Below are 20,680 nucleotides of genomic sequence, written 5' to 3' on the forward strand. Positions count from 1 at the left end.
CAGGCACTCTTGGGGCACAACCTTCACCTTAGAACCCAGTTTGACCCAAACTGGACAAATGACAAAGCCTGTTAACCTCTAAAGGTGGTCCGGAGACCCAAGAAGGGTTAAAAGTAGGTCAAGCTCTGGTGCGATTTGTTAAATTCATACTCGACTCCCTTCTGGGGGTCCCCAGCCCACGAAGCACCGTATCTTTACAGGGAATGAATCTCATCCCATGAGGCAGGTGAAGTGACTTGTCCAAGGTCACCTGTTACAAAGCAGCAGACCCAGATGAGAGCATCTAGAGTGGGGTCTGGCACCTAGTAGGTGCTCAATAAACACAACAAAAGAGTGAAGAAAAGAACAAAATGACCCTGGTATCCCATTCTGACACCCTCTGCACCGTATCACTCCCAAACTTACCCATTCTGGGACAGCTCAGAATCTGGTGCTCCTTGCAAAAAGAGTAACTATTTCCCGGAGCAAGCTCAAGGTTCGGACAACCCCCAGATCCTGTTGCTAGGTGCTGTTTATCGGCTAAGTTAGGATTTGAGAACATGCCTTACCACCATTATTTTAATACAGTTCCACTCTGGAGCAGAAAAATTGCCTCTTAGAAATATGGGAAAATAAACAGCATTTAGTCTTCGTATTTCTAAAATGTTTCAAGACCAATCATTAATAAGAAAATGTACAAATGCTGCCAGGATGTATTATTTGTTCTTTCCTTTATTCTGTCTGGACCCCCTCTCCCACCTCCCTAAGGAGAGGGAAAAGAAAAGAAAGAAAAGGCTGAATGTCCCAGGTTTAGATTATCTGATACTTTAATTAAGGAAGAACAAACGGGTCACCCTGTCAGCTTCTACACTGCTCTGGCATCAAAGGGTGTTTCTTTTGAACAAACTCCATCACAGTGGTGAGGCTTTATCATTAGCTGAGTAAAGACAAAAGTGCTCTGGCTGCATTTGGCCAAGGTCACTCTGAAAATCAATGGCTGTACTAGGAGCAGACCTGAGAATCCTTGACTCTGGTGGCTCTGTCCCAGCTGGTATCCAGGCTGCCTCCCACCAGGACACCTCGGCCAGCTGGTAGGTAATTATATGAACTAATCGTCATGACACTCTAGCCGCCAACACCAAGATCCCAAGTTCCTGAATTGGTTAGAGCATCCAAGGACCTGTCCCTTTCTAGGGCTGTTTACTGAGAGAGGTGAGCTCCCTCCGCTGTGCCTGGGGCTCGGAACGAGGAGCCTCCCTGGAAACTGGGAAGAAGAATGTCTGGGAGGGGAGAAAGGAGGGCGACAAGGAGACCATGTTGTTATCTCCACTCCCCAAGTCCTCTATTCTAGAACGCACCTGCCTCACAGTAGCTGTGTGACCTCAGACCATTTCTGCAGCCTCAGTGAGCCTCAGCCTTCCCATCTGTAAAATGGGATAACCAAGCCTGCCTTGCACAATTGCTGGGGATGGCACGCCATGAAGACTGAGTACCAGGCACAGAGTAGGGGTCCAATACCTATCTTTTGGATATCTGAATGAGCCAATCCTTCTGCAGACTGGAGACAGCAATTCGTCCTTCAGGTCACATGAAATGAGGTGGGAAATAGATGTACAGATGGGTCTCCATGTTGCCTCGACTGAAAAATACTCTCTCTCTTTTTTTTTTTTTTTTAAACAGGTGCCTCCTTCATGTAATTAATTTAGTTCATGGAATTTCTGAGTCTTAACGCTTACTATTAAGGAAAGCTAATGAAATACTGTATTTTCTTTTTCTCTTCAAACAGGATTTCCAAACTTGAACACTTAGCTGGGCCAGTCAATGATTATGTCTTCTACACACCAGTCATGGTTCTGGAGACAAAAGAGTCAAGAATTGAGAGCTAAAGGACTAAAAATAGCCTGGACACTGAAGGGAACCGCCTTCCTTTGTCTCCCTGCTCTGCACCTGTGTATTCTGGCCTGCCCAGGGCATCTCACTCACATCCTGTGTGCTAGTAAGAGCTCCGTGCTGGACTTGGGGCATGGAGATGACACCGGCTCTCGGAAGCTCATGCTCCGTGTACAGAACTGCAAGGAGAAAAAGGATCATCTCGAAGAGGGCTGAGTCCAGGTCTAGTGTTGGGGAACCAGAAAAATTTTATCTCTGGGTGTCTGGGTTTGATATCTGGCTCCTAACCCTGTCACTTAGTAACTGTGTGATGCTGGGAGAGTTACCTCGTCTTGCTGGGCCTTGATTTCTTCCTCTGTAAATTGGGACGGCACTACTTTCCTGGATAACAACAGCACCTCTTTTGAGGTTCATGTGAGAAAACCTTAAAAGCCTTTAAGAGTTATAAAGCAATATGGGGAACCTGTATGGCTCGGTGGATTAAGTGTCTGCCTTCCCTTCGGGTCATGATCCTCGGGTCCGGGGATCGAGCCCTGCATCAGGCTCCCTGCTCATTGGGGAGTCTGCTTCTCTGCTTTCCTTTGCACCAACCCCCACTGCTTGTTCTCTCTCTCTCTCTCTCTCTCTCTCAGTTAAATACATACAATCTTAAAAAAAAAAGAATTATAAAGCCATGCATAGGTACGAGTCTCCACTGTTATTTCAGGGATAGTAGAGGCGTGGGAGCAATGTTAGTTAATACCAACCATGTCCTGAGCACTTTCTTCCTTTCAGGCCTTGTCTGTGCAGGTGTCTCATGGTCTTGGGCCCACTTTGTGCCTGCACCAACCTCTGAGGGCAGTTGCTTTCATAATGGCGATGTTATGGGTTGGGAAAAAGAGGTCCAGAGAGGGTAACTAGCTTGCCCAAAGACACACAGCTAATTAACTCTGGTGGTGTTGATTTGGATCTAGACGATGGGACTCCGGAGCCCAGTCCCCTAACCTTTAAGCTATGGAGTCTCCTGAGAGCATGGCAAACAAGGAATGCTCGGCAGCCACAGTTAAGGAGACATCTTAGTTTCCCGCCACCCAGCAGACTCAGGACTGTTGCAAAGAGAAGAGCTGGAGGCTCGAGGTCAGCTCAGATTCAAGCTGGGCTCAGATTCAAGATGTAAATCTCCTGTTGTAATTGATAACTGACACATAGTAGGTGCTCAGTAAATGCTCCTTAGCCTCTCCCCAAGGCATGCTGTTATTCCAGATGGCAAGCATGAGGGACGGCAGTGCAGGTAGAACCTGCCTAGACTGCCTGGACAGAAACCCAAGGAGAGTGCAACTCAGTGGTTAGGACTGTGGGCCATCCGAGTCCACAGCCTGGCCTCATCACTTACTAGTTCTATGATCTCAGGCATGTTACTTAGCCTATCTGTGCCTCAGTTTCCTTACCTATAAAGTGGGCATAATAAAGTATCCACTTCCATAAGATTTGGGAAATATTAGTTATTAATTCATCTGTGTAAAGCACTTCAAGTAGCCTAACATACGGCAAGCATTTGATAAACGCCAGCAATGACTTAGATCAGCCCCTGTGTGTTCCCTGGCTGAAGCGCACCTCTGGGTCTTCAAGGGGCTCTGCTTTATGCTGCAAACCCTCCATTTCCTTGCAGACCCCAATCAGATCCTGGAAGGGTGGAAATCTCTGTGGTCTGGTCACATGATTGGGCTAGATGAAGGGATTTGAAAATGATGATTGCATGTGAGTCTGACGTCGTCCACAGTGTGTGTTCACTGTGTAAAGTCTCTAAACTCTTCGAGGGTCTGTGTTCCAGGTTTGCCTCTACGGCATCTGGGGTTCAAGGTGTGAGGTCTCTAAACTCATCCAGGGTGTGGGTTTCCAAGTTTGAGTCTGAAATATCTCGAGCACGTTTAGCGTGTGAGGCCTCTTAAATCTTTGAAGACGTTTGTCTTAAGGTGTCTTAAAAATTTATTTTTACTTATCAAGCCATAATTGATGTACAGAATTATATTAGTTTCAGATGTACCCAATAGCGTGATTTGACACTTGTATACATTGTGAAATGGTCACCACCAGAAGTCTAGTTACCATCTGTCACCTTACAAGTTAATAAGTATTACTGATTATATTCCCCATTCTCATGACTTACTTATTTTATTTTATTTTTTTAAAGATTTAATTAATTTATTTGAGAGAGAGAGAGAGAGAATGAGAGTGAGAGAGCATGAGAGGTCAAGCGGGAGAGGCAGACTCCCTGCTGAGCAGGGAGCCCGATGTGGGACTTGATCCCGGGACCCCAGGACCATGACCTGAGCCAAAGGCAGACGCCCAACCCACTGAGCCACCCATGACTTACTTATTTTATAACTAGAAGTCTATAAAAAGTGAAATCATGTGGTATTTGTCTTTCTCTGTTGGACTTATTTCACTTAGCATAATTCCCTCAAGGTCTATCTGTGCTGTAAAAGGCAAGATTTCATTGGTTTTGATGACTAAGTGGTATTTTACTGTGTGTATATATATATATTTTATATATATTTTATATGTGTATATATATTTTATATGTATTTAAAATATATACACCACATCTTCTTTATTCATTCATCCACTGATAGACACAGGGTGTCTCCATATTGTAGTCATTGTAAACAATGTGCAATAAACACAGGGGTACGTGTATCTTTTTTAATTAGTGTGTTTGCTTTCTTCAGATGGAAATGCTGTTCCATCTATGGTAGCTCTATTTTTAATTTTTTGAGGCATTTCCACAGGGGCTGCACCAGTTTGCATTCCCACCAACAGTGCATGAGCAGATTCCCCCTTTCCACATCCTCGCTAACACTCGTTTTCTTGTCCTTTTGCTAACAGTCGTTCTGACAGGTGTGAGGTGATCTCTGTGGTTTTGACTCGCATTTTCTTGATGACGAGTGATGCTGAACATCTCTTCATGTGCTTGCTGGCCATTGGCGTGTCTTCTCTGGGGAAATGTCTATTCAGATCCTCTGCCCATTTTATAATCAGATTGTTTAGTTTTTTGTTAGAGTTGTGTGAGTTCTGTACATATTTTAGACTCATACCTTGAAATACAGATCACCAAGAAAGTTCAGAAACCCCACTCGTCAGCACAAATCCCCAGTAGCAGATAGACACGAAACATTTAACAACTTGGAGATCTCAAACTCTGCTACAAGGACTCTCAAACTGCTCAGACAACTCACACCTTGGACACAGATGCCCAAACTTCCCCGAGCTCTCATATTCCAGAGATGTTCACATCCTTGTAAATGCAGATTTACAAATAGCTCAGGGGGGAGGGCGCCTATGTGGCTCAGTGGGTTAAAGCCTCTGCCTTCAGCTCAGGTCCTGATCCGGGGATCCTGGGAAAGAGCCCCGAGTTGGGCTCTCTGCTCAGCAGGGAGCCTACTTCCCTTCCTCTCTCTCTGCCTGCCTCTCTGCCTACTTGTGATCTCTGTCTGTCAAATAAATAAATAAATAAATAAATAACAAAAAAACCCCACAAACGGCTCAAGGGGTTCACTCCACTGAACACAGACACCCAAGTTCAGAATGTGATACTGTGAATACAGACTCCCCAAATACTTCTAGAACCTCACAATCTGAAGATAGATATAGAAACAGAGCAGAGGCCTGTGGACAGACCTATTTTGGATACATACCCAAAACTCTCTTGAACACCATACACCAAGAATACAGCCAGAGACCTCCCATCCTGGGAAACAGCTAGCCAGTTCAGGGCCCCCAAGAACAAAGACTCTGACCAGCCGATAGACTTCACATGCTGATTCAGAGCCTTTCAACAGCTCAGAGGGCTTGTACTCTGAGTTCAGAGAGAACCACCAATCTAGGTAGGAGGCAGAACCCGCAAGGAACCTAGGGTCTTCCCACCCTGCACAGATGACATGAAACAGCTGGGAGACTTCAAACCTGGGACACAGTCCCTCAAGTAGCCAGACAGCTCCACATGTGAGCACAGACCTGCCAACAGACTTGTGACACGGACTTCTCAGCAATTCAGAGACCTCACACTCAGGGATACCAACCCCCAAACAGCTCAGAAGTATCACACCCAGGGACAGGGGCACTCAAGGAACTCAGAGACCTCACAAACTGAATGAACCCCCCCCCCCCAAACTGTTGAGAAACTCCAGATGCTGAGGAATGCCAGTCAAACCCACAGGAGCTATGGCCTCACACCTGTTAGAATAACTGTCCACAAAAAGCTAAGAAATAACAAGGGTTCGCGAGGATGTGGAGAAAAGGGAACCCTTGCACACTCCTGGTGGAAGTGAATAGTAGCACAGCCACCATTCCACCATAGAACTCAGTATGAAAGGTCCTCAAAACGTTAAAAAAAAATAGAACTACCCTATGATCCAGTAATCCCACTTCTGGGTTTATCTCCAAAGGAAATGAAAAGAGGACTTCAAATCCTGCAGCCTCCAAGTTCGACTGTAGCGTTAGTCTCCATAGTCAAGATATGGAAACAACCTGAGTGTCTGTCCATGGAGGAATGGATAAAGAAGATGTGAAAAAAAATGTTATGTGCATAATGGAATATTATTCGGCCAGGAGAAAGAAGGAAACTCTACTGTTTGCAACAGTGTGGGTGGCCCCTGAGGGCATTATGCTAAGTGAAATAAGGCAGACAGAGACAAACACCGGGTGGTCTCACTTCTATGTGGAATCTACATCGAGCTCAGAGAAGTGGAGAGTAGAATGGTGGTTGCCAGGGGTAGGGGGGTGGGGACAAGGGGAGATGTTGGTCCAAGGGTACACGCTTCCTATTATAAGATGAATTTAAGTTCTGGGGATCTCATGTGCAGCATGGTGATCATAGCTAAAAATACAGTATCCTATACACCTAAAAGTTAAGAGAATGGGTCTTAAATGTTCTGCCCACAAAAAAGAAATGGTCACTGTGTGACAGGAGGGAGGTGTGAGCTAATGTTCTGATGGTCGTCATTGTGCAATATTTAAATGTATCAAATCAGCACCTTGTACACCTAAAACGTCCACAATGTCAATTACATCTCAACAAAGCTGGGACATAAAGAAAGGAAATGGTGACCACGACCCCCGAAAGACAGCAGAGTCAGGACAGCGCACCCACAGGCACACACAGCCCCCAGCATCCTGCTTGTTGCATTTAGACCGGTTTTGACTCAGCCAAGTGAGCAATTGCGTTTCTTTTGCTTTGGGTAAAAACGAGCCCGCGTGCATGGGGTCCCTGAGGGGCCCAAGAAGAATTCCTAGCCTGGGGGAGGGGAGACGTGGGTACAGACCTAGGAAAGAGAGCCACCCCAGCCCCACGTAGCGACAAAGCAGAGACGTGCTCTTAGCCAGCCAGCAACAGTTCCCTGCAAGGTGTTGTCAGAAACTACAGCAGGACCGGCATTTCCTCCTTGCGGAGAGAGGGGAGGAAGAGGGAGGGAGGGAGGGGAGCAGAATGAGAGTAGAAAGGAGGTGCACAGAAAGAAGCACTCGGTTATCTGGTCAATCGAACCGGCGCATTCCCACGCAGCCTTGCTCCTGTCCTTCCCCGTCCCTGCAAGTGCAGGGACCCGCTGCTTGTCAAGCCCGTGTCTGTCACTACTATCAGCCGAGCCCGCACGGTTCGCAGGGCGCCAAGCGCGGGGCGGGGCTCCGGCTGGCAGGCGGGGGGGGGGGGGGGCGGGGGGCGGGGGGGGAGGGGTGCCCACAGCCCCGAGCCCCGCCTGCACGGCCGGCCCGCTCCCCGGGGAGGGCGCCCCTCGCTCGCTGCGCCCCGGCCCGGCCCTACCTGAGCTGGCGCGGCTCGCAGTCCACACCGGGCAGCAGCAGCCGGGCCGCCTGGCGGACGTCGTCGCTGTCCATGGAGAAGCTGCGGCGGTGGCCGGCGTGCGCCACGGCCACCCGGATCCACTCCATCAGCGGCGGCAGCACGAGGAAGGGCCTGCGCGGGAGAACCGGAGAGAGTTAGGGCGGCGGGGTGGCGGGGGCTGCCGGCTCAGCCCCACCCCCTCCTCGCCGGTCGCACCCCCGTCCCGCGCCCCCATCACCCGCTTCCCCAACCCTCTCACCCCTCCCTTCCCCCCGGGGACCCTGCCTCTGATTTCCCGAGTGGTGGGAGAGCCTTCGGAGACATCCTGATCGCACCGGTGACCCCACTGGTGACCCCACTGGTGACCCCGGGGCAGGCTCTCCAGAGTCTTTGGGCCTCGGTTTCCTCATCTGCAAAGCTGGGATACCGTGTGACGATCCTGGGAGGGTTATCTCCCTCAGAGATCATGTGAACACACAGGAGATGGCTCACTTAAAGCACCAAGCACTGGGGCTGGCCTTAGTGAAAACCCCAACGCACGCCTGGGGTGATGAGTCCTTGGGGCTCCCCATTCTGGGCCCAACCCTAAGGTGTCCTCCAACTCTCCTTTCTGGTCTCCCCACGCTCCCTTTGTGGAGCTCTCGGAGCCCCTGCTCTGCCTGAGCACTGGGCTGCCAACAGGCTAATTTTTAGCACCCGGGAAAGCTGCACAGGGCCAAGTGGACAGGCAGTCCTCCCAGAGATCCAGGCCACGCGGATGCCCAGTCAAGGCCAGCAAAACTGCCCTTGCTGGGGAGAGGAGGAGCGGGTTGGGGTGGGGGGGGCGAGCCACGCCCCCGAAGCTCTGGGAGCCTCAGGTTCTCCACTGGCTAATGAGACCACAGCAGGGGACAGCTTGTTTGCAAGAATTCACTGAGACAATGCCCAAGGCTCAGCTATACACTTTGCCATCTCATACATTTGTGCCAACTTCCTGTTTCTTCCAGTGATCATTATCTACTCTGTCCTTCCATTAGGATTAATGGGTTGGTGGGGAAGCTTCTGAAGGAATTTCGATTTAATTCATCTAGGGTGGGGCTGGATATTGGTAGTTTCTAAAACCTCCCGCGTGTGAATTTACTGTGAATCAGAAGGATCAGGAGGGCTTGGTAACATACAGATCGCTGGGCCCCAGCCCCAGACGGTCTGTTTGAGTCTATGGGAAACATGGACGAGAATCTGCATTTCTCACAAGCTCCTGGGCGGTGCTGATGCTGCTGGTCTGCGGCTGCTCTCAGAACTTCTGTCCTAAAGCACTGTATGGGTAGAGGGCCTGGGCATCCCGTGTGTGTGTGTGTGTGTGTGTGTGTGTGTGTGTGTGTGTATTTTAAAATGCTGACCCCTGCCCTTGTCTCCAGAGATGCTGATCGTGTCAGGTCCGTGATTATAATTTTAAGAAGCGGCCCCTAGGATACTGATTTAAGTAGACCAAGGAACACACTTTGAGAAATGCACTGTGTTGACCAAAAAACGTTTCCAAGATTTAGCAGAGCCCCTGAGGCAAGTGGTGAGGCAAGTGGTGTGCCTTGGGTGCAAAACTAAAGGAGGCCAGGTCATGCAAATGTGTCCTAGGCACCCCTCCTACCTCACCTTGACCCCAGTGCCACCATTCCGTCCGGCATGGCTGCTGTGGGGTGGACCGAGGGTGGTAAAGGGAGGGTTTACCAGGCAGCAGCAACCCCCCCACAGTAGGCAGCTGTCACAAGCTCCCCACCAAGTTTTTAGCGGTGAGTTCTGGTCTGCCTAGAGAGTGAGCTGTTTCTCCAATGTTAATATTCAATAGCTAAATAAACCTTTTATGTTCATCTCAATTAATCGCACTCATGATCTCATCTAAATGCTCGGGACCAACACACGAGCTACTTACGATTATGCCTATTTTCTAGATCAGGAGAATGAAGTTTATTGAGGTTAAGTGGCATGCCTGGATCACTAGGTTAGCAAGTACGAGAGCTGGGAGTCAGACCCAAGATGTTTGAGTACATGGGTCGTGTGCCATAACCCCATGTGATCCCGACATTCCCTTGTCTAACTTCCCAGCATGCACTCTGTTACCAGCATGCACCTGTTTACCCCAGCAGAGCCTGCTGATCTGGTTACAGACCTTTGCAGGCACCCCATTTTCACTCCTGGCCACGCAGCTCAGTCCCCTGTCTGTAAGGCCTCCAGCCCTTTAAAAACCCACACCCCACTTAACCTTCAAACTACAGTGTAAATCCTACCTTACCCTAAACCTTTCTCCTGGTGTGGACCCCCATCGGAGCAGGGACGCGGGTCTGCTAGGTTCACTGATCCGCCCCAGCCCCAGGACAGGCCTGGCAGGCTGGAAGCACTTAATAAATATTTGTTCACAAGACTCAGATTTACCAATTTCCTACTAGGTGAAATGGATGCAATCGAGTTTTCTGGCCCCACGGACCTGTAGGGCAGTCTCCCAGGGAATTTCTGGCCAAGTCAGCCTGCTGCTTGGGCTGTCGTCCTCATTCTCTCATTCTCTCCATCACCTAAACTGAATCAGGCACTCAATAAACACACACTGACTTGAAATTGAATTGGATTCTACTGTCTCAGGTGAGCAAGACTTATTTTTGTCACCATGTCTCCATCACCTAGAAACCAGCCCCGAGCGCTCGGAGAACTCTCCTCTGGGAGAATTTTCCTCATCAGAGGCGGCTCCTGCCACCCCGTCCTGCCTTTCCTTTGCCCAGTGCTCCTGAAGTGCAGCCCCCAGCTGCCAGTCCCTTGGGGTTGTGTCTCTCCCACACAACGCCCTTCGGCTGCTGTCCCTTCCTGAGGTGCTGAGGCCCAGGGCGTGCTGCCAGCTGAGGGAGACTGAAGAGGAGAGGACGAGGCCCTGCTGCCTTCAGGTCCACACCAGAACCAAGACAGCTGGTGAGCACCAGAAAAAGAAACCTCAAGCCCCAGGATTCCAAGCCCCTTCTGGAAATTTCTGTGTACCTGTTCTCCTTTCAACGCCGCCTTCTCTTCATCACCCTGACTTCAATAGTTTATAAGCTCATGAATTCTTTGCCAGCAGCTCATTTAAAAATCTTCTTATCTCGTCTACTCAGAGGCGGGGAGAAAGTGTTATTGGCGATGTTTCTTTGGGAGGCGTTGGAGATGGGGAACAATTCTAGGGCCTTCAGCTAAGGAGAAGGGGGTAGAAAGCGGAAGGAGAAAGACGGCATTCTCCTTAGGTATTTTTAAAGGGAACAATATTCCACTGGCTACTGACTTTGTTCGGAAGTTGTCCTCAGTGACTAACACCTAGAGGACGCTTGGGAAGGCCATGGCTTCGTGAAGTGGTTCTGAGACTGTGCTCAAGACCAGAACCCCGGGTGTGTGTGTGTGTCTGTGTGTGTGTGTGTGTGAAAATTCCCAAGGTCTCAGGGTACCCCAGAGTTTTGGTTCAACAAGTCTGGGGTGGGGCCTGGGCATGTGCATTTGAAATTAGGTCCTTTGGGAATCCCGGAGCAAGCTGTGGTTGAGAACCCCAACTGGGTGGCCTGAGGTGAACAGAGAGGGGGACACGGTCCACTCTATCAGCACAGTGGCCGTCGAAATCTTTACTGTGGTGTTCAAACAGGAGGTCTCTGGGGCTCCAGAAGGGAACCAGGGATTTCAGAAGGGAAGGGACCAAGGATTCCAGAAAGGAAGAGCAAAGCCTAGGTGGGCGTCTTGCAGAGTCAAGAGAGAAAGTCAGCTCAGGAAGCTCGTTGGGCCCAGATTCCAGTGGGAGATGGAGAACATACATGGGTGTGGCCTTCCTGAAACTGAAGGGAAAGCTGGTGAGGGCGGTGACCACTCAGAATCAAAAGGGAGTTCGGGTGGGGAGGGGCTGGGTGATAGGAAGGATGCTACGGTATGTTTAGGACTCTGCAGAACCGGATTCTAGCCCTGAACCTGCCAAGAGCTCACAGTAGGACTCTGGTCTTGGATCAGATGGTCTGTTTCAGGGGTCAGCAAACCTAATCTATAAAGGGCCGGAGAGTAAATATTTTAGGTTTCATGGGCCATCTAGTTTCTCACTCAACGACTGACCTCTGCCGTGATAGCAGGAAAGCAGCCCCAGACAATATGTACAGGAAAGAACCTTGCCGTGTTCCAAGAAAACTTTATTCACAAAATCACAACGGGTCATAGTTGGCCGACTCTGGGTCTATTTGGTTCCTTCTTCCTCTAAAATTCTTTGAGGGTACCGACACAGCCGGCTTCCTGGGGGCTTAGGAAGAAGCCCTGAAGACGGGAAGATACACATAAAGGTCCTAGGGATGGGGACAGAAAGCTTTGGAGAGATTAGAAAACAGGACCTTTCCACAAAGAGGTCATGTTTTGCATCTGGGGAATACTGAGCCACAGGCATGTCTGGAGGTAGTACCTCAAGAATTAGAGCCAGATGAAATGTCATCTGTTAACACCATTCATTCATCTCACAATCCGTTAGAGAGCACCCATGTTGTAGGCACACTTCCAGAAGCAGGAGACAGAGAATAGGACTTGTCAAATCCTTGTTCTCACAGAACTAACAGTCGAACAGGGACAGAGATGAGGAACACATAAACCAATAAGTAATAAAGCAATTACACACCATGGTCAGAGTCAGGGTGCTGGGATAAAGAATAAACAGGGTTGAGGTAGGGTGGTGGAAAGGCCTCTCTGAGAAGGTAACAAAACCTCAAAGATGTGAAGGAATGGGCCATATGTGAATGTATGTATAGAGAGACACATGCTCCAGGTAGAAGTAACAGACTGTGCAAAGGTCCTGAGGCAGAAAAATCCTTTGCAGCTCACCAAGGGCTTTCATGGGCATCATCTCCTATTTTGGCCCTCCAGGGCGGCTGGGGCGGCCAGGACACAAGCATGGAAGGGTCACTGTGGCAGGCTGAATAACAGCTCCCAAAGACATCAAGTCCTATTCCCTGGAACCTGTGAATGTTGATGGCAAAAGAGACTCTGTTCCTGTAATTCAGTTAAGATCTTGGGAAGGTAAGATTAACCTGGATTATCCAGGGCCCTACATGCAGTCACAAGGGGAGGTCTAGGGAGAGAGTAGGAGGCATGAAGACAGAAGGAAGTAGCTGGATGAATGCAGGAAAGGGGCCTCCAGAAGCTAAAGTCAAGGGGATTCTCCCCTGGAGCCTCCAGAAGGAACCAGCCCTGCTGACACCTTCCCTTTAGGCCAGTGAAACTGATTTCATACTTCTAGACTCCTGAACTGTAAGATGATACTTTTGTATCGTTTTAAGTCTTCACATTGGTGGCAACTTTTTTTTTCTTTCTTTTTTTTTTTTTTTTTTTTACAGCAGCCATAGGAAATGAATACAGAAGGTTATCGCCAGGATTGGGTGGGATGGTGTATGTGGCCTGGTCCCTGATCCCCGTTCCACAGGTTGTAGCTGTGCTTGTCAGCATCACCGGCTTGGTTTTCAGCATCACTCAAGTGTTCTCTCCGCTGGTGGAAGAAAAGCCTGGCTACGCAGAACGCCATTCCTGCCTTCTCTTTTTAAACCAAAGCAAAGCCCTGCAGTCGCTATGCCTTTCCTTTATAAATTGTCTGGCCTTGACTTCACATCTCTGTTATTTGTTAGGTCTCAGACTGGAGAGGAATTTAGATGTTCGGCTGTGGGTTAGGACGCTCATAATTCTAGAGATACAGAGAGTGAAGGGAGAGCAGCAACATTGATAGCAGACAGTATCCCAGGCTGGTTTCCATAGCAATAGTGACTGTAATCGCACTGTATTTGCGGGCACCAGAGCTAAGCAGATGCAGAGGTCAGAGGTGGCTTGCTTACTATAGTGACGGCCCTCCTGTCCAGAGGAGAGTCACACTGCCCTTGAGTGTGGTTCCTGCAGAAGGGCCTGGGGTCAGAGAAGCCAAGGGGTGTGCTTGAGGTCAGTGCTTCTAGAATATGAATGTGCACAGGAATTGCCTGGGACCTTGTTACAATGTGGACCTGGGGCAGGGCCCGAGATTCTACATTTGTATGTAACAAGCTTCCAGGCCGTATCTGGACCACAGTTTTCAGTAATCAGATCCTAGAGCGGTATTAGGACTCAAGCCAGAAACCAGGGAGGGTGAGTTCTCTTATGTGTAAAGAGGAGAAAGCGAGTCCAGGAGTGAGACAGTTGCAAGAGGGCGTAGAGGCCCAGGACACAACGGAAGGGAAGGAGGAGCTCATTTGGATCCGGAGCTCCCAAGGCTCTTGTGAGCCTAGGTTGTGAGCCTGTGCCAAGCTACAAGGGAGGCTGGGACAGCAGGTGTCTGGTGATTGCAGCTTTGATCCTGGGAGGCAGGTTCTGCCCCCCGCCAAGCTTCTCCTTTAGTCTCCCTACAATCTTAGGAAACAGACACTTTCCGCCCCAGGGGAATGTGTTCTGACCCAAGCACCCACTCCATTGTCTAAAAGGTATTTGGTATTCGTGATGGTGTTCACCCTCATCCTGGAATGTAAATCCACCTTCTAATGGCTGATTTTATCTGTCCACTTGGCTAGACCACAGTACCCAGACGGGTGGTCAAACGCCAGTCTGGATGTTGCTGGGAAGGTATGTTGCAAGAGATTAGCATTTAGGTCAGGGGACTCTGAGTAAAGCAGATTATTCTCCATCAGGTGGGTGGGCCTCATCCGATCAGATGAGATAGTGCCGGCATGCCCTATTAGCATGCTCCCTATAGGTGAAGCAAATAACGATATACCGAGGAACAACAGTGTCCTCCCTCCACCTTTGCCTTGCCTTCACCTCCCCTCCCATCCTGGGGAGGAAGGTTCCTCCTCCACCTGCCCCTCTCTGCTCTCCTGGGGACGAGGCTCGGACCTGCCTGCCCCTTATCTCGGCCCCTGCTCCTCTGCCCGTGGCCACCCCCATCCAAGCACCCCACGTGCTCCCGTCTCCCAGTCTGAACAGGATAGGAGCCGCAACGATGGAGAGCGAGAAGTCACAGCTCTCCAGGGGCTGAAAAATCTCCCCCTGGGGAACTGGTTAAAAGGTACATTCCTGTGTTCCCCCCAGCTTGCTGGGTGTATGGGTCTCTTGGGGCTGGTGTCACAAGGTACTACACACTTGGTGGCTTAGACAACAGAAGCGTGTTCTCGCACAGTGCGGGAGGCCAGAAGTCCAAGATCAATGCAGCAGCAGGACCGCACTCCCTCCAGAGGAACTAGGGCAGAGCTCATTGCTCGTCTCTTCCAGCTTTTGGGGGCTGCCAACATTCCTTGGCTAGGGATGGGGCTCCCTCTTTCCCTCTCTGCCTCTGTCTTTATATCTCCCGGTCCTCGCCTGTATCAAATCTCTCTATCTCCTCTAAAGATGGGATTTAGGACCCACATTAGGACCCTTAACTAAAATCACACCTGCAAAGATCCTTTTTCTTTGTAAACTGTAGGCTGCAGAGATCAGGACCTAGTATCCTCTGGGGGCCATTACTGAGACAGTTACCCTGGGTAGATCTGCACCTCGTTCATTCCCTGCAGGGTTTCTGATGCCCAGTGCAGCGGAGCCCCTCATGTCTAGAGAATGCCAGCTCCAAGCTGCAGGGTGCTTGGCAGCCCTGAGGTCCTTCCTTGCACACCACTCAGGGATCCAAAGACCAGCCTGTCCCTCTCCTCTCTGGGCTGCTGGCTGCACCCCAGCTGGGCCTAGCTTAGGGGCATAGAGCCTTTGCGGTGGGAACCTGATCTCAAGTGAGTGGAATGATGATGGGGCCTGGGATATAAATGGCCCTGGGAGGGAAGCCGGGGCTTCAGAAGTGGGGAAGCCACAGGCTCTGTTTGAGGCTGCCACAGAACCTTCCTTCGCAGGCTGGGCACCAAAGATCCACATTTGGGAGGCGGCGAGGGCTGCAGAGCCTCACATCCCTGGGAGCAAGGGCTCCAGGAGCCTAAAAGGGCGGGGCCTGGGCTGGTGCTGGCTGAGAGGCAAAGGCCAGCGTTGGGTCTGCAGGGGTCACCTGGGCTTGCCCCTGCTTCCAAAAGGATTATCATAAAAGTCTGCAAAAGGCAGCACACAGCCTTACAAAGGAAACCCGCTGCTGGTGTGGTGCTGGTATGGTGGGAAGGGCACGCATTCTAATGACAGAAGGCCCAACATTCGAGCCTGTGACTTGCTAGCTGTGGGACTTGGGCAAGTTGCTTAACTTCTCTGTGCTTCGGCTTCCTTCCATGTAAAATGGGAGAAATAGGCCACTTCACAGGATTGTTGTGAAGATTAAGACAGTCTCTGTAAGGTGCTTAGCACACAGTAACTGCTCAACAAAGCCAGCTGCCATCAAGCATTTGTCTTTTATTAGTTCGCTTGATAATGACAAGAACCATAAAGTACTATTCTTATGTTCATTCCACAGATACTGAAACAGAGGCACAGAGAGGTTAGACAACTTGCCTAAGGGTACACAGTTATAAGGAGCAGTATTGGGATCTACATGTAGGCAGTAAGACCCAGAGCCAGGGCTAGTAGCCAGGCATTCTCTCAGTTCCAGGCAAAAGACAGCACGTGCAAAGGCACAGAGGCAGGGGAGGCATAGCGCTTTGGGGGAATTTAGCTTGATGGGGCTAGAGCTCAGGTGGAGGAGAGAGCTCAGTGGAGGAGGTAGACTGGTAGGATAACACTGGAGAGAGACAGGGGAAACACCATATAGGGCCCATTCCTTCTGGAATAAAAGTAAAAACTCCTAACACTCTAATTTATCCTCAGTTAGGACTGCAGTGGAAAAACACAAAGTCAGAAAAGCATTTGAAAAGAAGTATCAAGAATGGATTGATGGGGCGCCTGGGTGCTGCCGTGGGTTAAGCATCCATCTCTTGATTTTGGCTCGGGACCTGATCTCAGAGTTGTGGGATCAGGCTCCATGCTCAGCAGGGAGTCTGCTCGAGATTCTAGCTCTCCTTTACCCTCTGGTTCCCTCCCACCCCCGCTCACACCCTCTCTTTCTTAATAAATATCTTAAAAAAAGAATGGATTGGCCAAAATACCTCTGAAAATGCAAAACAAAAGGTTCACTGTAACTCTTTAGAAAGTTAATGGAGAATATTTTTATACTCTGGCAGAGAGGCCTGGGTGTCTCTCTGTATGCGTTTTCCTCTTTTTCCTTAGTAATAAAACCCCCAATTGTTAGCTGGGCTCATGACTACCTAGTACACATTTTTCAGCCTCCCTTGCTGCTAGGAGACTGGCTCTTACAATGATATATGCAGAAGTTTCTTGTGAGACTTCTAGGAAGTGTCCCAAAAAGGAGGAAGCCCAACTTTCTCTGGTCTTCTTCCATTCTGCTGGCAAAAATGTAGATGTGATGGCTGGTGTTAAAGCAGCCACATTGGACAAGGAGGTGGAAGCCACATGTTGACGATGACAGAGTAGAAGGACTTGGGTTTCTGACAATTGCTTCAGTGGCCATACCTCGCCTGGATTCTTACTTTCAGAATTTGTTTATATGAGACATAAGCTTCTATCTGGTTTAAACACCTGCTGTTTGGGTTTTCTATCATTCAGAGCCAAATCTAATTCTAACTGACACTAATATCACTTCCTGTAATGTTTAAGTTAAATCTGTATTTTTCCATTATTGTGTCATCATGGATTTGAATTTGTTTTCCCTTTACCAAAAAGAGGTGAAAACCTTCCCTTTTAATACTTATCCTCTAAGACTGCAAACTTGGAAACTTGAGACTGTGTTTGTTCCTTGAAGCTACATGTATTAAAATATTTGTTACAATGAATTGCTTGTTCATTTAAAGGTGTAAACTATGTCACAAGAAGTTGATTTATCGACTTCATGAAAATACACTGACAATGGCCTTGAGCTCATCATAATTAACCTAACAATAATAACAACAACAATAATAATAACAATAGGATTAGTTCACACATCCATCACCTCCCGGAAAATTATTTTTTCTTTTCTGTGGTGAGAACATTTAAGATCTACTCTTTTACCAACGTTCAAGTGTAGAAGACAGTTTGGTTAACTATAGTCACTATGTTGCCCATTATTAGATCTCCAGAACTTACTCATCTTCTAGTGGAAGTTTGTACCCTTTGATTAACCAGCCTCTCCCCGACTCCCCTGTCCCCCAGCCCCTGGCAACCTCCGTTCTACTCTCTGTTTCTATCAGCTCGGCTGTTTTAGATTGTACCTGTATGTGAGATCATACAGTATTTCTCTCTCTCTGTCTGACTTATTTCACTTAGTACAATGTCTTCAAGGTCCATCCATGTTGTTGTAAATGGCAGGGTTTTATTTTTTCTCATGACTGAATAATATTCCATTAACAGATCAGTCTTAAAGCACCCTCTCTTTCTTCCCTACCAAAAAAGGGGCTAAAGAGGCAAGACTGAACATGGTCTAGGAGTACCCCCCTATGCTGTCCTTGGCGTTCATACCACTGGGCTGTGGCTTTGAGAAAATGGTATTCTTGTTCTCTTATAATAAACCCTTTGAACTCGGGATAGAGCTGGTGTGGTCGAGCAGCTGAAATTCTAATTATGTTCATTTTAATTAATTTAACTTTAAATAGCCACGTGTGGCTAGCAGCTGCCCTACTGGGTAGGGCTGTTCCAAGGGATGTCCTTCAGGTCCATATAGTTGCAGACAGGAATCCTGGTGGAATTGGGTAGTGGAAAGCAGGCTATGTACAGGAGACATTAGGCAACCTAAGTTTTTTTTTTTTTTTAAAGATTTTATTTATTTATTTGACAGAGAGAGATCACAAGTAGGCAGAGAGGCAGGCAGAGAGAAAGAGAGGAGGAAGTAGGCTCCCTGCCTAGCAGAGAGCCTGATGCGGGACTTGATCCCAGGACCCTGAGATCATGACCTGAGCGGAAGGCAGAGGCCTAACCCACTGAGCCACCCAGGCGCCCTAGGCAACCTAAGTTTTGATCCAGTTTTTCCATGATCATGATCTACATCATCATCATCATTATCAAGATTTTATAGCATCCACCATTTCTCGAGTGCTTACAATGTTTCACGCTCTGTGCAAAAAGCTTAAATGTTTATTACTGCATTTAATTATAAAAACAACATTGGAAGGTCATTATTGTTATCATCCATATTGACAGATGAGCAAACGGAGGCTTAGCAACTTCAGAAGCTAAAGAACTTATGTAGCATGTTTAGGTGGGATACAGAATCCCAAAACTGTGGGATCTGAGTTGGGATTTGATCTCGAATCAGCCCAAGTCCGAAGTCCACAGGCTTAGTCAGTATACAGGTTCTCCGAAGAACAGTGCGGCATCGACTAAGTCACTGAACGTTGATAGAATGCTCTGAATGATAGAAAACCCAGTTACTCATCTGGGAAGGAAGGAAGCTAGGCCAAATGAACTCTAAGATCTGCAGAAGTAGGAAAAGGCCATGATTTCATACTTGTCCTCTGGCGCAGGGTGGGGGGCACTTTACATAATGAATGCTATTGTTTACAGATGTGGCCACGTGACTCAAAAAGACCCAGACCTGAGCAGAGTAACTGCTCATTCCCTAGATGTAACCCTAGACAATGTTATAGATTGTTCTTATTTTAAAGATTTTATTTGTTTACTTGAGAGAGAAAGAGAGAGTGCACACACGTGAGCTCAGCAGCGTGCAAGCAAGACAGAAGAGGGACAGGCAGAGGGGAAGGGAGGGGAATCTGAAGCAGATTTTCCTGGACTTGGGGCTGATCTGACAACCCAGAGATCACGACCTGAACCGAAACCAAGCATCCGATGCTTAACCAACCGAGCCCCCCAGGTGCTCCGAGATTGATTTAAAAAACTCCCCAGCTGACTCAGATCATCAGAAAGATCTAAGAGGATTAGCCCAGGATAGAACTTGCTAAAAGTCAGAAATGATCCTCCTGTGAACAGTTTTTTTTTTTTTTTTGGTAAAAATTATGTTGTATAACTAAATCATTAGTTATAAATGATTATTAGATAAGCATCATCTGTCTCAGAGTATACCAAAGCCCCACAAATAACTGGAATAATAAAGTAAAAAAGAGAGTATCATCATATAGAATGGGGAGGTCCTTAGAAAAGGCAGCAGATGGAAATGGGATAGAATTTTCCAGTAAGAAGAGAACAGAAAAGGAACATAGAGAAAGCAAGGAAATAAAAGAAAACTTCCTGGAGAGCTGTAAAAATCAAGGAAGAGACTGGGGTCAAAACAGAGGCAGTTTTGGTGCTCATACAAAACAACTCTGTGCTCATGTAGCAGATTTATAGAATCTCCACATGCACGAGAAGAAAACGTATCTGCAGTTTACTTCTCTAAATGTTACCGATTCTACATTTTGTAGAATCTGGAAGTGAGAGATGACAGAAACTAGAAAGGGAGGTTTAGATTTTAATAAAAGGAAATGCCAAAGGGCTATTTCGTAGGCTGGACACTGCTACTACCTAGGAAAGGTCTCCTTGAAGAGGGCAGTGCTCCAGCGAAAGCCTCTCCGGCTGCATACGCAGAATATCCAGGGCTGCTCATCCGAGGGTGGCAAGAAGCCTGGGCGTGTCTGCGTCTCACCTGTCACAACCTGTCCAGTCCCCTCAGGAGAGGGGCCTGCAGCTTCTCTATGCAAACCAGCAGGTGAAGGCGTTGAGTCCTAGGGCCAGCCCCAGGGCAGGCAGAGAAATTTCTAGCCGGAGGGACCAAAGCAAACCTCATCCAGGGATGAGCCTGGGCTGGGGAAGGGAGACCCAGGGGGGTCAGGAACAGCACTTCTCGGAGAGGGAGGGATGCGGACAGGCAAGCAGGTGAGGATGTCTGGATTTGGCTGGGATGTGGGCACTGCTTCTGAATGGAAGCTGGGTGTATGGTGAGTGGATGAGGCAATGATGTCACTTAACCCTTAGATCCCTCTCTCACCGGGACAGTAAGCATAGTGTCCAGGGGTCCTTCCTCGCAGGGCCACAGAGAGCAGAACAGGTAACACAGGTGTGGAAGTACAATCAGGGGGAAGATATACATTCAGCCATCTCCACGTG

The 20,680-nt window shown here is 48.6% G+C and overlaps 1 protein-coding gene across 2 annotated transcripts in view; it reads right to left on the reverse strand.

Moving 5' to 3' along the window:
- ABTB3 (ankyrin repeat and BTB domain containing 3) overlaps positions 1–20,680 on the reverse strand; it is a gene marked incomplete at its 5' end in the record, with an annotated part of 295,926 nt that overhangs the window by 69,906 nt on the left and 205,340 nt on the right. For both annotated transcript variants that reach the window (XM_080811273.1, XM_080811272.1), the window contains one exon: positions 7,667–7,819. In XM_080811273.1, coding sequence (XP_080667399.1) covers positions 7,667–7,819 — 153 coding nt within the window. The remainder of the gene's footprint in view (positions 1–7,666; positions 7,820–20,680) is intronic.

The sequence above is a fragment of the Martes martes genome, assembly GCF_963455335.1.
Source record: "Martes martes genome assembly, chromosome: 8".
Taxonomy (NCBI): domain Eukaryota; kingdom Metazoa; phylum Chordata; class Mammalia; order Carnivora; family Mustelidae; genus Martes; species Martes martes.